The 13,420-nt window shown below is 38.9% G+C and overlaps 1 protein-coding gene and 1 pseudogene across 1 annotated transcript in view; both read right to left on the reverse strand.

Annotated features, from left to right (window-relative positions):
• Nucleotides 1–13,420, reverse strand: part of MAP3K5 (mitogen-activated protein kinase kinase kinase 5) — a 198,864-nt gene that overhangs the window by 116,459 nt on the left and 68,985 nt on the right. Inside the window, 2 exon segments of the mRNA XM_055324629.1 lie at nucleotides 713–906; nucleotides 6,614–6,637. Coding sequence (XP_055180604.1) covers nucleotides 713–906; nucleotides 6,614–6,637 — 218 coding nt within the window.
• On the reverse strand, nucleotides 102–255 carry LOC129509312 (U2 spliceosomal RNA; annotated as a pseudogene).

Genomic DNA, 13,420 nt, shown 5'->3' on the forward strand with positions numbered 1-13,420 from the left:
TGTAACTTTCAACTCACAATGTGCACAGTATGAATACCTCATAGATCTTGCATTATTAAGAAATCTGGGAATCCCATATCTCTTTTAACAATCTGCTTTGCTTTAGAAAAACTTAGTTCAAGATACTGCATCTTAATGAATTTTCCAAGAACCTACCACATACCACTTGAAATGCCAAAATTTTATTTTTTCATTTTACTGTTTTGAGTAGAAATTGTTCCACACTTGATCTTAGCCAAAAGGCCGAGAAGCGATAGAAATTGTTCCAAATAAATCAGATGTGCCTATGATTGAAACATAATATGGCCTTTCTTTCTGACTCAGCATCATCATGTATTAACATAAGCGGTTGTTCTTAACTGAAATATAAGGTCGTCAGCAATTTTGGCAGAGTTTTTGCTCTTAGAGTAAAAAGTAAGTGTCCCTGGACACTTACTCTGATACTGTTTCTATACTATTTTGAATATATTTTTTTATCCTTACCATTACTATAATATAGCTAACAGTCTTTTTTTTTTTCCTTTCTGATCTCAAGTTGTTCTCTTGTGAATAAAGTGAACTATGTGGCATCTCTTATCTACTTAGAGGATATCACACTTTTATTTTTCTGGTTCTTGGCCATGTGCTCTAAGAAACATCTGATAAAATGCACAAATAAAAGAAGTAGAACAGCACTGCATGATCATCATCAAACGGCATTATTGAACTTTACCTAGAACTTGCTTGTGCCACCTTCAGAAGCTGAATGAAACGGTCCACAAGAGGTAAGCATATGGGTCCCAGAAGCAGCTCGAAGTTCGGTTGCATGAGCTCTGTCAACCCTTTCATGAAGCTGCTATCACAGCAGTAGACCTTGTTATGTGGAGTTATCATGTAAGGGACGAATGTGTAGTTCCCAGTGCACATCTGTGGAAAGAGGAGGCACCAGGAGGTGGTGAGCTGGCCTAGAGACTCCACACTAAGGAAATCCCAAGTCCTACTGCAGTGAGTCATTTTAAATAGTAATCCTGAATGTGAGGCAAATAGAAAAACCTCATTTCTTATTTATGACCTATGAGAATGGAAATTTCCTCCAATTTCCTTAATTGCTTATTGCAAATAATTAGGACTTATAGATGATGCAAAAAGAAAAAGAAAAACAAAACCCAGTATGGCACAGCTTCTATCGGTCAATTAAATATTTATTCACCATCTCTCATGACTAAGGCATTGTGATATGTGTATGCTGCAGGGAAAAAAAACAGAGTAGTTTAAAACACAGCCTTCAGCCTTCAGGGAATTTAAAATTGAATCACAGAGACACAGCATAAATGCATGACGAGAAGAAGAGCTAATGTTTAAGGGGTCCACACCTGACATACTATGCTCTGAGTGATCCCAGAACAAAGCTGCTTCCTCCAGTCTACTCTGTCACAGTCACGGCCCCATTAGCCTCTATTACTAAGACTAGAGACCCAGAAGTTCTCCTTGATGCTTCCATTTCCTTTACCACCCATGTCCTATCAAAATTCCAGTAACCCTACTCCTATTTGTCCATTTCCCTCTGTCTTCTCTGCCCGTGTAGGAGACTAGGCCACCAACATACCTGGCTGAGCCACTGTCACTGGTCTTTGTTGGTCTACGTTCTTCCCCTCTCGCCCTCCAATCTATTCTCTACCCAGCTGTCAAAGTGATCCTTTTTTTTTCTTTCTGATTTCAAGCTTTTATTTAAATTCTAGTTAGTTTACATATATGGTAAACTTGGTTTCAGGTATAGAATTTAGTAATTCATTACTTTAAGTGACCTTTTAACAACCTGTATCAGATTCCTTGCTTCCCTCAGCTGCATAAGGCCCCCTCCCTTGCTCCTGGGATGAAGATACGACACATCTCGGTGGTCTACAAAGGCTTGATGTTCCAAATCCTGCTTCTCTCTCTGGCCTCAGCCCACACCACTCTTCACTCACTCATGCTGACCTTCTATAGATTCCTAACAATGCCACGTGAGGAACAGTCATGCAAACAAAAGTTGAGCTGGGAAGAAGACCGAGGAAACTGGGCTGCACACCCCTGAGTAAGTAAATCTGACTGGTTCTTGGAGCTTAGGGAAGGGACATGGATGCAAAGCTGAGGGTTTTAAACTGTATGTACCGGGTAGTGGAAATCATGGGAGGATTCAGAGCAGAAAAGGAAACATAATCACAGTCTTAAATGGGGCTACCTAAAAAGAGTGGTATATCATTAGCAAAGAAGCAAGAATTTAGAAAGCAGAACCAGACTTCATTATTTATGAACATATTCCAGTTGGGGGCACTTGTACTAAATCACAAACAGAACCTGACTTCCAGTTAACATATGAGAGGCACTTCAAGAGGTTGAATCCTGAGTTGCGGTGGGAAGGGTGAAATGTTCACTATTAAAAAGATCGAGATTTGAGGAGGGCAGGACATGTAGAGTCAGAATGTCCAGAAGAGAGTTGGAAATATGTGATTGGAACATAAAAGGGTTTCCAACAAAAGTACAGGCCTGGGAAGTATCTGGTGTGGTTGAATCTAAGGAAACATGAGAGACCTCTAAGAGAAAAACCAGAGAGGAAACAGCAACAACAACAAAAAAAAGGCAGAGGGCTGATAAGTAAAATGAGATATGTGGGAACCCTATCACTATTCTAGGGAGCACAGTGAGCCCTGATTATCGGATCTTAGCCATATCAGCATTATGGGGAAGAATATAACACTTCTCTTCCCCCTTGGAATTAAACAAATAAGAGCAAACCTTAGTGAGTCACCACTTGCATGTGCCAAGAATAAGTGGTCATACGTTCCCAATAACCTACTGAAGAAGATACTATTGACTATTTTTTTTTTCACCCAAAGATTTTATTTATTCATTTGAGGGAGAGAGCATGAGCAGGTGGAGGAGCAAGAGGCAGAAGGAGAAGCAGACACCCCACTGAGTAGGGAGTGCTATTGTCTCTGTTTTATAAAAACAGAGACAATAAAAAATAAAAATGGATTCAGATAAGATCATGTGGCTGATCTGTGATGTGTATGGGACTCCAGCCCAAGGACTTCTCTAGAGAGTACTCCATGACAGGTAGAGGGGTCAGCACCCTCCCAAGTGGCCTCTACAGGTTGACACACCAACATTTCGCCTCAGGTCACTTTCATGGAACCCTGCACAAGCCAAGCCACTGCCTCACAGCAAACAGACGAGAAGTGATAAATGCCTTTATGGCCAGATTGAATTATTTATGAACATATTCTTTGACATATTCTTTGTATGTCAGGTAGTGAAGCAGAAACTAGACCTGACTTCCGTTTAAAGTATGATAAGAACTTCCAGAGGTTGAGATTTGATGTTTAAATCAAGTACATTAAATTGTTCCTTTCTTAAGTTCTCTTTCATGGAACAATAACTTGGAGGACAAGTCAGGAAGAGGAAAAATAAGCATGTTCTGCTTCTAAAATGTTTCTAAGATCCCACTGCATGTCCACCAATTTAATCCTTTTACCTGATCCATTGCCTGAGCAGAAAAGAAAGGCAAGTGTACCAAAAGGATGCTTGTCAAATCTTCCAGAGCTTTAACTATGAGTGGGTTATAAAAGAGCAATAGATACTCCTGTTTTAGATAAGTACTATAACTCAACATTCAAAGAGAAAATGCTCTGAATCTTCCAAGTCAAATGTTAGGACAAATAGATGAAAAGCCAATAAGCCAGGAAAGCACTATTAGTGTTTCAAAACATTATTCTTCTGCTGCTGGATAAAGATCTGTATCCTCAGAAGCCTTAATACCACGTGTCAAGGTATATAAGACATGAAACAGGATATGTAACTATTGAAATGGGCACTGGGGAATAATGCATCTGTGTAAAACTAATTCTGGGAGAGAATGGCTCTCAGATGTCTAGGTGTATATCAGCAGCAGAGGGGTAAAGCAAGAAAAATAGGAGTCATGCAAACAGCAGAGAAAAATGGAATCCTGAAACCATCTCCTTCAAACCTCATGGAACAAGGCTTCAGGGTCCTCAAGGAAAACAACCAGCATGTTAAGGTTTTCCTAAGTTCCTGGCCTCACTGTACTTTCTAGTTTCTTCCCTATGTTTCTAAGACAATAAATAAATAAATTTTTTTGTCAATTCCCCATTGTTGGGGAAGCAAAGGGGAGGGTGATAAGCTGCAGGAGCCACAGGGATGTTACTAGGCCTGAGCTAAGAGCCCCGTGAGCATGCAGTAGGGGAAAGTGTGAGGGTTGGTTGTGACACTGTTCGTTGTGTTGTTGTTGTTGTTGTTTGAGATACTAACTACTAAGAAAAGCACTTTTTTTCAGAATGATGAAAACTAATAATATGGGAATGTTTATTTCCCAGGTTGGCTCACGTATAACTCAGGAACCTTAATACTGCAATTTCTGTTTATAGATGGCTGTCACACCCATAGTTTGAAATAACCAGTAATCCAGGCAGCCCGGGTGGCTCAGCGGTTTAGCGCTGCCTTCAGCTCAGGGCCTGATCCTGGAGGCCCCAGATCGAGTCCCACATCGGGCTCCCTGCATGGAGACTGCTTCTCCCTGCCTGTGTCTCTGCCCCTCTGTTTCTCTCTCTGTGTGTGTCTCTCATGAATAAATAAATAAAATCTTTTTTTTTAAAAAAGAAAGAACCAGTAATCCAAAGCAAATGAAAAAAAAAAAAAACCACTGTGTGATCAAGAACAGACATCTCAGGCATAACAACTGCCTTTTACTAATAAGGTGCTAATTCTAAAATATTTAAACCTGCTTCTTGAAACAGAAAGACAATGTCTCCTTAAATTTCAAAATGCTGAGGCGTGCTCATAAAATAAACAACAGCGATCTCTCTGACGCATGCCTGTATTCATAGCTATAAAAACCTGCAGCTCAAAACCTAATCCTATTCTGTGATCTTCCCTTAAAAAAAATAATGCTGATTCGGTTTTTCAATTTTTAAACGCTACATAAATGTGAACGTAAATGTGTGTGGAAAATGAATTAAGTTTCTGGGAAGAAATGTTCTCAGCATTTGCTCAAGACCCTCAACTTTTGATAAGGACACCCAGCACCTGAAACCCAGGAGCTCACTCAAGCCAACAGGTGACATGTTCATAATGTGCGATATTTGGTCACCTATAACCCTGCTTCTCCACATGTCCAACCTATCAGCAGGCATGATGAGCTCTTTCCTTCCTACCAGGTCTCAGGTAAATGCTACCTCCTCTCAAAGGCCTGTGACCGTTAGATATACGGCCACCCACTCTTCAGCACACTGCCGTGTATTAATTTTTAAATTTGTGTCTTTGCTTATTTGTTTACTGACCTTCTTCCCCAACTAGACTCTGGCACTACTCATTTGCTGTCTCTTTGAGCAGTTATGAATCTGGTTGCTTCCACTTTCTACCTCCCTAGTGAATCCTTATGGCACTAAGCCCAAAGCCTGGCACACCATACATGTTCAATCATTATTTGTTTAATAAAACTGTTACACTAAAGAGATGCCTGAAGCAATAATTGCTCATTTCCTGTAGAGATGTGAGGAATAAAGGTACATAATGATAATTTTACTTATGTTGCAATGCATCTCTGACTTGGTGCAATCTTAACCGTAAGTTTTAAACTTTCTGATCTAAGAAAAAACTACAATTATATTTTTAATCTTATCATCTTAAATCAAATCATGTGCAGATCTTTATGTAGGGTTATTATTTTCACTCTAGATTGCAAAGATACATTCTTACGGTTTTTAAATACTGGCTTATTTTCCAAACACAACCACCAGCATAAGAAGGCTGATTCCTTTAGATATTAAATTGTGTGATTTTTCTTTGTGCATTTGTAAAATTTGAAATTTATTTTTATTACTTTTTAACTTTTGTTTAATATTGTGTAGAAGGTGGGAATTCTGTGGTGGGAATTCTGTGGTGTGGTCTCAAAGGCAGACTACAAGACTCAGGAATCAAATCAATCTGTATAGATAAACAGGTAATAGATATACATGTACCTATATAATATATGTGTCTGTATTTGTGCCTATAATTCATGTTATATAGTATACACATAGATATAGATATCTATATATGTGTATATATGAACATATACACACACATATATATATGCACACGTGTGCATATATGCAGCCTAAGTGCCACTCAGAATCACACAAAATTGGATATACAATGGAAACAGTTTTCTCCAAAATATAAGAATATATGCAAAAAACAGGCATCAGTGTCATCTCCCACTATTGTAAGTTTCACTTTTAAAGAAATATTTTGATAAAGTAACCATATTTATATTGATATCAAACTCTAAAGAGGAAAAACAGAGAAATGAACAATTTGTGAAGATAAAAAAGGGTTAGAGGGCAGCCCGGGTGGCTCAGCGGTTTAGCGCCACCTTCAGCCCAGGGCCTGATCCTGGAGACCAGAGATCAAGTCCCATGTAGGGCTCTCTGCATGGAGCCTGCTTCTCCCCCTGCCTGTGTCTCTGCCTCTCTCTTGTCTCTCTGTGTGTCTCTCATGAATAAATAAATAAAATCTTAAAAAAAAAAGGGTTAGACATTAGTTGATGAAACAGAAAAGATAAAAAATTTCTGGAAGAGTTAAGGAAAATACTCACAGTATTCTTCTGGCAAATGATTTCCTGAAAAATGAGAAAAAAAATAAAGCAGAAGTTAATACAAACTTATTCAATAATTATTTGGTGTGGGAAAATTTGTATTAATAATTTTATTACCAGTTAGAAATTTCAGAAGTATACCGTAAGTTCCTGTATTGGAGAAATTTACAAACTAACAGAAATGAGAGAACATAGAAGTATTGTCAATGGTTTAAAGGAATCAGTACAAACATGCAAAATCCAAAAACTGAATAATCTAAAAATCATTCTTACAGAATATGTATGCACAGAATTAGCAGTCACGATCTTTTTGGGGAAAGGCTAAAAGCGGTTGAGGTTCCCTATGTAAACCACACTCACTCTCTGCGAGGGTACCATGCAGATGCTGTCTCCTGGGAAATATAGGGTATTGGCTATTTATCCAAGTGGGCAAATCCACACACAGGTAAGAACACCTGACAATAAATAGTCACAAATATAATTTACATGTTGTTTAATAAAAAGTAGAATGTGAGAAATACACTGAAGGCACTGTCCCTATCTTCTAGGTTGTGAGGAGTGAGATTGTGCAAATAATGTAGCTATCCTAAATCAGCGCAGAGAACTCTTGATAAAGCTAGCTGTCAGGGGATACCTGGGTGGCTCAGAGGTTTAGTGCCTGCCTTTGGCCCAGGGCGTGATCCTGGAGTCCCAGGATGGAGTCCCGCACCGGGCTCCATGCATGGGGCCTGCTTCTCCCTCTGCCTGTGTCTCTGCCTCTCTTTCTCTGTGTGTTTCTCATGAATAAGAAAAAAAAAAGCTAGCTGTAATTATCATTATTTCTGGATGTTTAAATTACTAGAGGCATGGAAGAGACAATCTGATAAAGTCTATGGCATAAAGGCTTCACTGAGGTTGGGGAATCACGATTTAGAAAGAGAAATGGGACAGAATTTCAGAAACCATGGCACATATGTTGTCATGGAAACAGGGAATGTAAGGCTTTTGTGGCGTCTCAAGGGTGGGTCCATCTGGCTAAGAAGAAGAGCCAGATTAGGTGAGGTAAGGAATGAGCAGAGGAGCAATTCAAAGTCTAGCCAATCGGCCACCATTCTTCATCCCAAAATCAACATGGGGGCAGAGGGGAATTGACAGGGTCTTTGGCTTAGCATGGTATGTAGGATTTTTGAGTGCTTAAGGATAACAGATGGGTAAATAAAAAGCTATAAAGAAAGAAACTGTGCGGGGTAATTTTGAAATCCATAATTATATATATATAAATACTATGAGGGGCTCTTCAATACTTCACAATCTTGCTGATAAAAAAGGAAAAAAAGGACACATACACCTTTAAAAATAAGTATTATATGCCTAGGTGTATATGCATGTAGGTACACACATGAAAAGTCCAAAGAGTAATACTATAGTAAGGCCTTGTGTTTTTGAAGAGAATATTACTAAGAAATAAGGAAGTGTGAGAAGTTCAGTAGAGGGTGGAACTCAAGATGAGCTAAAGGAAGACAGACAACTTTCAAAGGCAAAGCAGGATGGTAGAGATCCAAGTTAGAGGACCAGGAATAGCAAAGGTGCTTTCAGGGAATAATATATATTACTATCAGGGGCTAGAAAATACAGTTCATTTAGGGAAGTATAAAGGAAAGAGTTAAAGAGATATTTGCAAAAGATCTTGAGTTTAATCATTAGACTAAGAAGAAAGTTCGTTTTGGCATGTACCTATAACATTAGAAAGTTATTTGGGGCCTTACTGGAAGACCCTGAATGCCAAGGTAAAGTACTTTGTTTTGTGAGCAACTGGCAGTCAAAATGTTTTTTAAGGTGAGCAATATACATAAAGAAGTATCAGCACACATTGGGACACAGTAATAGCAAAGGCTGAGAAAACCATCAATGTCTATCAACTAGAAACTAGTTGAATAAACTATGGTATGTCCATTATATGGACTACAATCCAGCTGAACAAAGAATGAGAAAGTTCTTCATGCAGTGATATGGAAAAATCCCCAAGCTATCCTGTTAAGTGAAAAAAAAGCAAAGTACAGAATGGTTTTTAACCAATGTTCTTATTTATGTACCAAAAGGAGAAAAAGAAAATTCTAATTTGTACATTCATAAAATTTCTCTAGAGGAATATACAGGGAACTAATAATAGTGGTTGCTGGTAGAAAGGAGGGCTGGCTGGGTGGAGGATGAAGATGAGAGAATGACTTTTCACTACATATCCTTTTGTACTTTTAAATTTTTGTATTCCATGAAGAAAGTACATAAAAGGTAAACCTTGTTATAGTTTTAAAAAATACTAAAAAAAATACTAATTAGATGGTGGTATTTAGTATTGGAGGGAAAAAACATTTGGGTGGCATTGCAAAGGTTCAAGAACATCAAAATAAGGACTTGGGCAATAGTGGTGCGGAGGGGGGGATGGAAATCAAGAGATGGATGAATGACACTGTGGAGGAAAGTTCAAAGTGGCTCTTCCTATAGGTGTCTCATAGGTAGGTAGTGCATCTCTCTTTCTCCACCGACCCCTCACACAAACACACACACACACACACACACACAATCATTCATGAAAAAATAAATACAAAAATTCTGGATAATCACAAAGCCAGGAACACAGTATGCAGAATTTTCCAAACTTGATTTATAGAGCATCTCTCAGAGTAGCAAACCAGTCTTTTGGATCCTGCTGTCTTGTGATAGTAACAACCCCCATCCCCGGCCTCCAAGTAAGAAGTGAATGTCCTTCTCTTCTTCCTCTACTGCACAATGTCCTCTGTACATTGCATAAGAAATCTGTTCTCTATGAAGCTGCCCTTGACTGCCTTCAGTGACACCAATCCTCCCAACAGAAGTAGATGGTATCTTTATTTCTGCCCCCATGGCCCTCTCGTACAGACCTCTATGACAACAATACATGTATTCACTACAAATGTGACATCATATGTTTCTCCCATCCTACATCACAAACAACTTGGATGTTGTGTTCATCTTCATACTCCACTGGTTGCCTAGTAAATCGAATGGCATGTAGTAGGTACTCAATAAAAGCATGAACAAATGAATAAGTTAATGAATGTATAAAATACTGGGCTATGAATCACAGTAGAAAGGTGTAAGTCCTGGCTCTGCTCCTGACTAGTCATCTGTCATTTCCCCTCTCATGTAACACGCTAAGAGTCAGGTTGAGTGATTGCTGGTTGCTTCCAACTCTGTGTGCTAGCATTTGTTTTTGGCTAAAGGCCTATCATGGTGAGCATTGTCCTTGTGCCACAGGAAAGAAAGATGGCCTCATGCCCAGCACAGGAGCTACCCTACCAGCATGTATCTTTTGGCACCCCAGGCCCAGAAGTGGAAGTAGCAATGAAGGGAGAAGGCTGAAGGGTCCCTCTGCTTGGCACTACAGAAAATAAGCTGCTGTTGGCTTAGAACCAACGTGCTACATCTTCCTGAAGAATTGCTCCTTGGAATAAGCCTCTTACATGTCTTCTTTGCTTTAATATCATTTTGCATTATAACAAATTCTGAAAGTGTATTAAAATCATTCCCATGGAAAATCTCCCATGAAATAATAAGTGTGTGTGAGGGCTATTTTGTAGCAGAGACGGTACAGAGTGCCATGATTTACAAAATAATGGTTGGTTATCAAGTAAGCAAGATGCTTGTAGGAATGTCCAGAGGCAGCATTTAGTATTAAAAGGGCACAGGGTTCATACGGTTTCACTCATCTGTGGAATATAAGGAACACAAAGGATCATAGGGGAAGGGAGGGAGAACTGCATGGGAAGTCTTCAGAGAGAGACAAACCTTGAGAGTCTCTCAACTCAGAAACAAACACCATTGCTGCAGGGGAGCTGGGTGGGGGGGATGGAGTAACTGGGTAATGGGCATTAAGGAGGGCACATGATGAGATGAGCACTGGGTGTTATACACAAGTGATAAATTATTGCACACTACATCTGAAACTAAGTATGTACTTGATGTTGGCTAATTGAATTTTTTTTAAAAAAGGAGCACAGGGTCATTGCTTCTGGTTCACTACCAAACTGTTATACTATGTTATATAGTGTCATATTTTCAAATGACTTTTTCCCTAACATTTACTGAGTGTGTAATTTATACTACTGGCTAAGTTAGCTTCTATTTAGAAGTACTAAAAAGAATCCAATAGAAATTCACGGTTATACTAAAAAAAAAATCATAAGATCTATTGGATTCTTATTAACTATTGCTTATGTTTTGTCAAAGCTGAATGAATGGAAGTTATTCTCTTGCGGGACGCCTGGGTGGCTCAGTGGTTGAGCGCCTGCCTTCCACCCAGGGCATGATCCTGGAGTCCTGGGATCAAGTCCCACATCAGGCTCCCTGCATGGAGCCTGCTTTTCTGCCTATGTCTCTGCTTCTCTCTGTGTGTGTCTCTCATGAATAAGTAAATAAAATCTTTTTTTAAAAAAGTTATTCTCTTGAAGGAGAGAGTTTACTCAGAGTTTATGATGTAATTTTACATGAACTCTGAAGAAAAAAAAGGACAATTTGGACATTTTAACTCCGTACAAATAAATAGCAAACAAGACCTCGGAAGGTGTCTAGCTACTCAGGCAGTCTAGTGATGTTGAATTGTACTAAATTCGTTAGAGGAGAAAAAAGGAGGAAGGAGAATAAATTTAAAACACCACTGCTATATTCCATATCACTGCATGGACACTTCCCACCCAAACTGCCTAGCATTAAGACTAATGCTTAGTCTTAATAAACTCCAGGTCCTTCCCAGTGAAATGTTCTAAGGATGCATTACCTCACTATAGCTTCATACTTGTCGGAATTCTTTAGGGGCCTTCAGGTCCGTCTATCCCCTGGCCATACCAGAAACAACCCCCCCCCCATCAAAAATCATTTTTTTCTCGTATGCTTTGATAACCAAAGAGGGAAAGAAGACAAAAGAGACCATCTAATGTAGGTCTCCCTGTGAGGGAAGATAAAGACAACTTTTGATAGCTATTTGGGACAATGTAACTATGAAGAGGTCATTTTAAGGATAAATAAATGGAGGATCTCCAAAATTGGAAAGTGTTTGTGCCTAGAACTTAGGTAATTACAGCCAGAGGAAGGAAGTGGGAACAGCTGGTGTGGGGTTGCCAAGTTAAATTGATTCAGGGTGGGAGAAGCAGAACTAGTAAGCAGGATCTCAGTTTCCTGAAAGAAAAGGAGCAGGCTGGGAGTTCCTGGCTGGGAAAGAACATGGTTCCCCAGCTGGTGACCTTCTGGGTTCTCCATTCTAATCCCACTTTCTGTCCGAGGGGAACTAGGCAAGTTTTCCACCAAAGTTGGGTAAAAGAGGAATATTTCTTATACTACCCAGCTCCATCCTCTTACCTAATTTCCAAACTTCAAAACAAGACTAGGAAATATTAAATGCACTGTTGTGAACACCCCGGGCCTCTCTGAGAATGTGGGACTTGTCTTTACCCTTAAGCATGCTGCAAAAATAAAGCTGAGCCAGCTCAGGGGGAAGACTCCAACACAGGTGTCACAGGACTGGCCCGTCTTCAAAGTTAGGAAACGAATTATATTTGAGCTTACACGTTATGCCTGTATAAAAAATATAAAAGCTCAAGTTAAAAAAAAGCATAAACCTCGATAACCTAACAAGAACCTAGACAATCATATTTTTAGAGGACATATGAAATGTGTGTGCAGACTTAGAAGTATACGAGATGACAAGTCAGACAATATGGGGCTTGCCCTGCTCTCACACTTACTGTGTGTGCCTCTAAGTCATTATATCTCTCTGGGTTTATTTCTCATCTGTAAAGAAAGTATCTTTCATCTGCCTAATCTATGTAGTAAATACCTAACTTGTCTAGATCCTTGGATTGTTTTTAAAGAACTGAAATAAGTTTACGAAAGTATTTTAAGCATTTTAAAGACACACGAGTTTTAATGTTGTTTAATACTCATAATGAGTATTATAATTGATTTTAATACTCATAATACTCATATTATCAGTATGAGTATTAATATTATGAAGGCAAACAACCCTAACTTGCTTCCTATTTTACCAGATCTAGAGACATTTTATAGCTGTACTGTTTTGTGATCAGGGGTGAGAACACATCCTTCTCTTGATATGAGCAACTGTCAATTAAAACAACCTGTAGTAGAAGTCAAGTTAAATTATACCAAAGCTAGGGATGCCTGGGTGGTTCAGCAGTTAAGCGCCTGCCTTTGGCCCAGGGCGTGATCCTGGAGTTCCAGGATCAAGTCCCACATCGGGCTCCCTGCATGGAGCCTGCTTCTCTCTCTGCGTCTTTTGTGAATAAATAAATATAATCTTAAAAAATTATACCAAAGCTAAAAAGTAATCCTAAAAGAAATTCTAGACTCTTTTTGCCTTTCCTCTAAATATTATTTTATGTTGAAATAAATACATCTTGCTGTAAGTTGGAGACAGGTCTTTAAACAGGGCTGGGGTACTGATGAGTGATGTTTGACACATACAGAATTTGAAACAGGTTTTTAACACAAACTTCCCTTTATGATGTGTTGCTATTATAATTAACTTCCTCTTCTTTGACACCAGCTGTTTTTTCAACAACACCTAACTGGACCAAATTATTCAAATGCAAGTTATTTCTTAAAAAAAAAGAACAACCCTATTGTTGTACAGCTAGAAGTATAATGAATTTCTGTACAGTAAATCACATTTTTCACATACATTTCAGTAAAAATGTCAAGGATGCATAAGATGGACCTAAATAGGATGATGGGTTGGAGTGCCACAAGATCAACTTGCACAGAAGGATCATTTAT

Source organism: Nyctereutes procyonoides, unplaced genomic scaffold, assembly GCF_905146905.1.
Source record: "Nyctereutes procyonoides isolate TBG_1078 unplaced genomic scaffold, NYPRO_anot_genome, whole genome shotgun sequence".
In the NCBI taxonomy this organism is placed as follows: domain Eukaryota; kingdom Metazoa; phylum Chordata; class Mammalia; order Carnivora; family Canidae; genus Nyctereutes; species Nyctereutes procyonoides.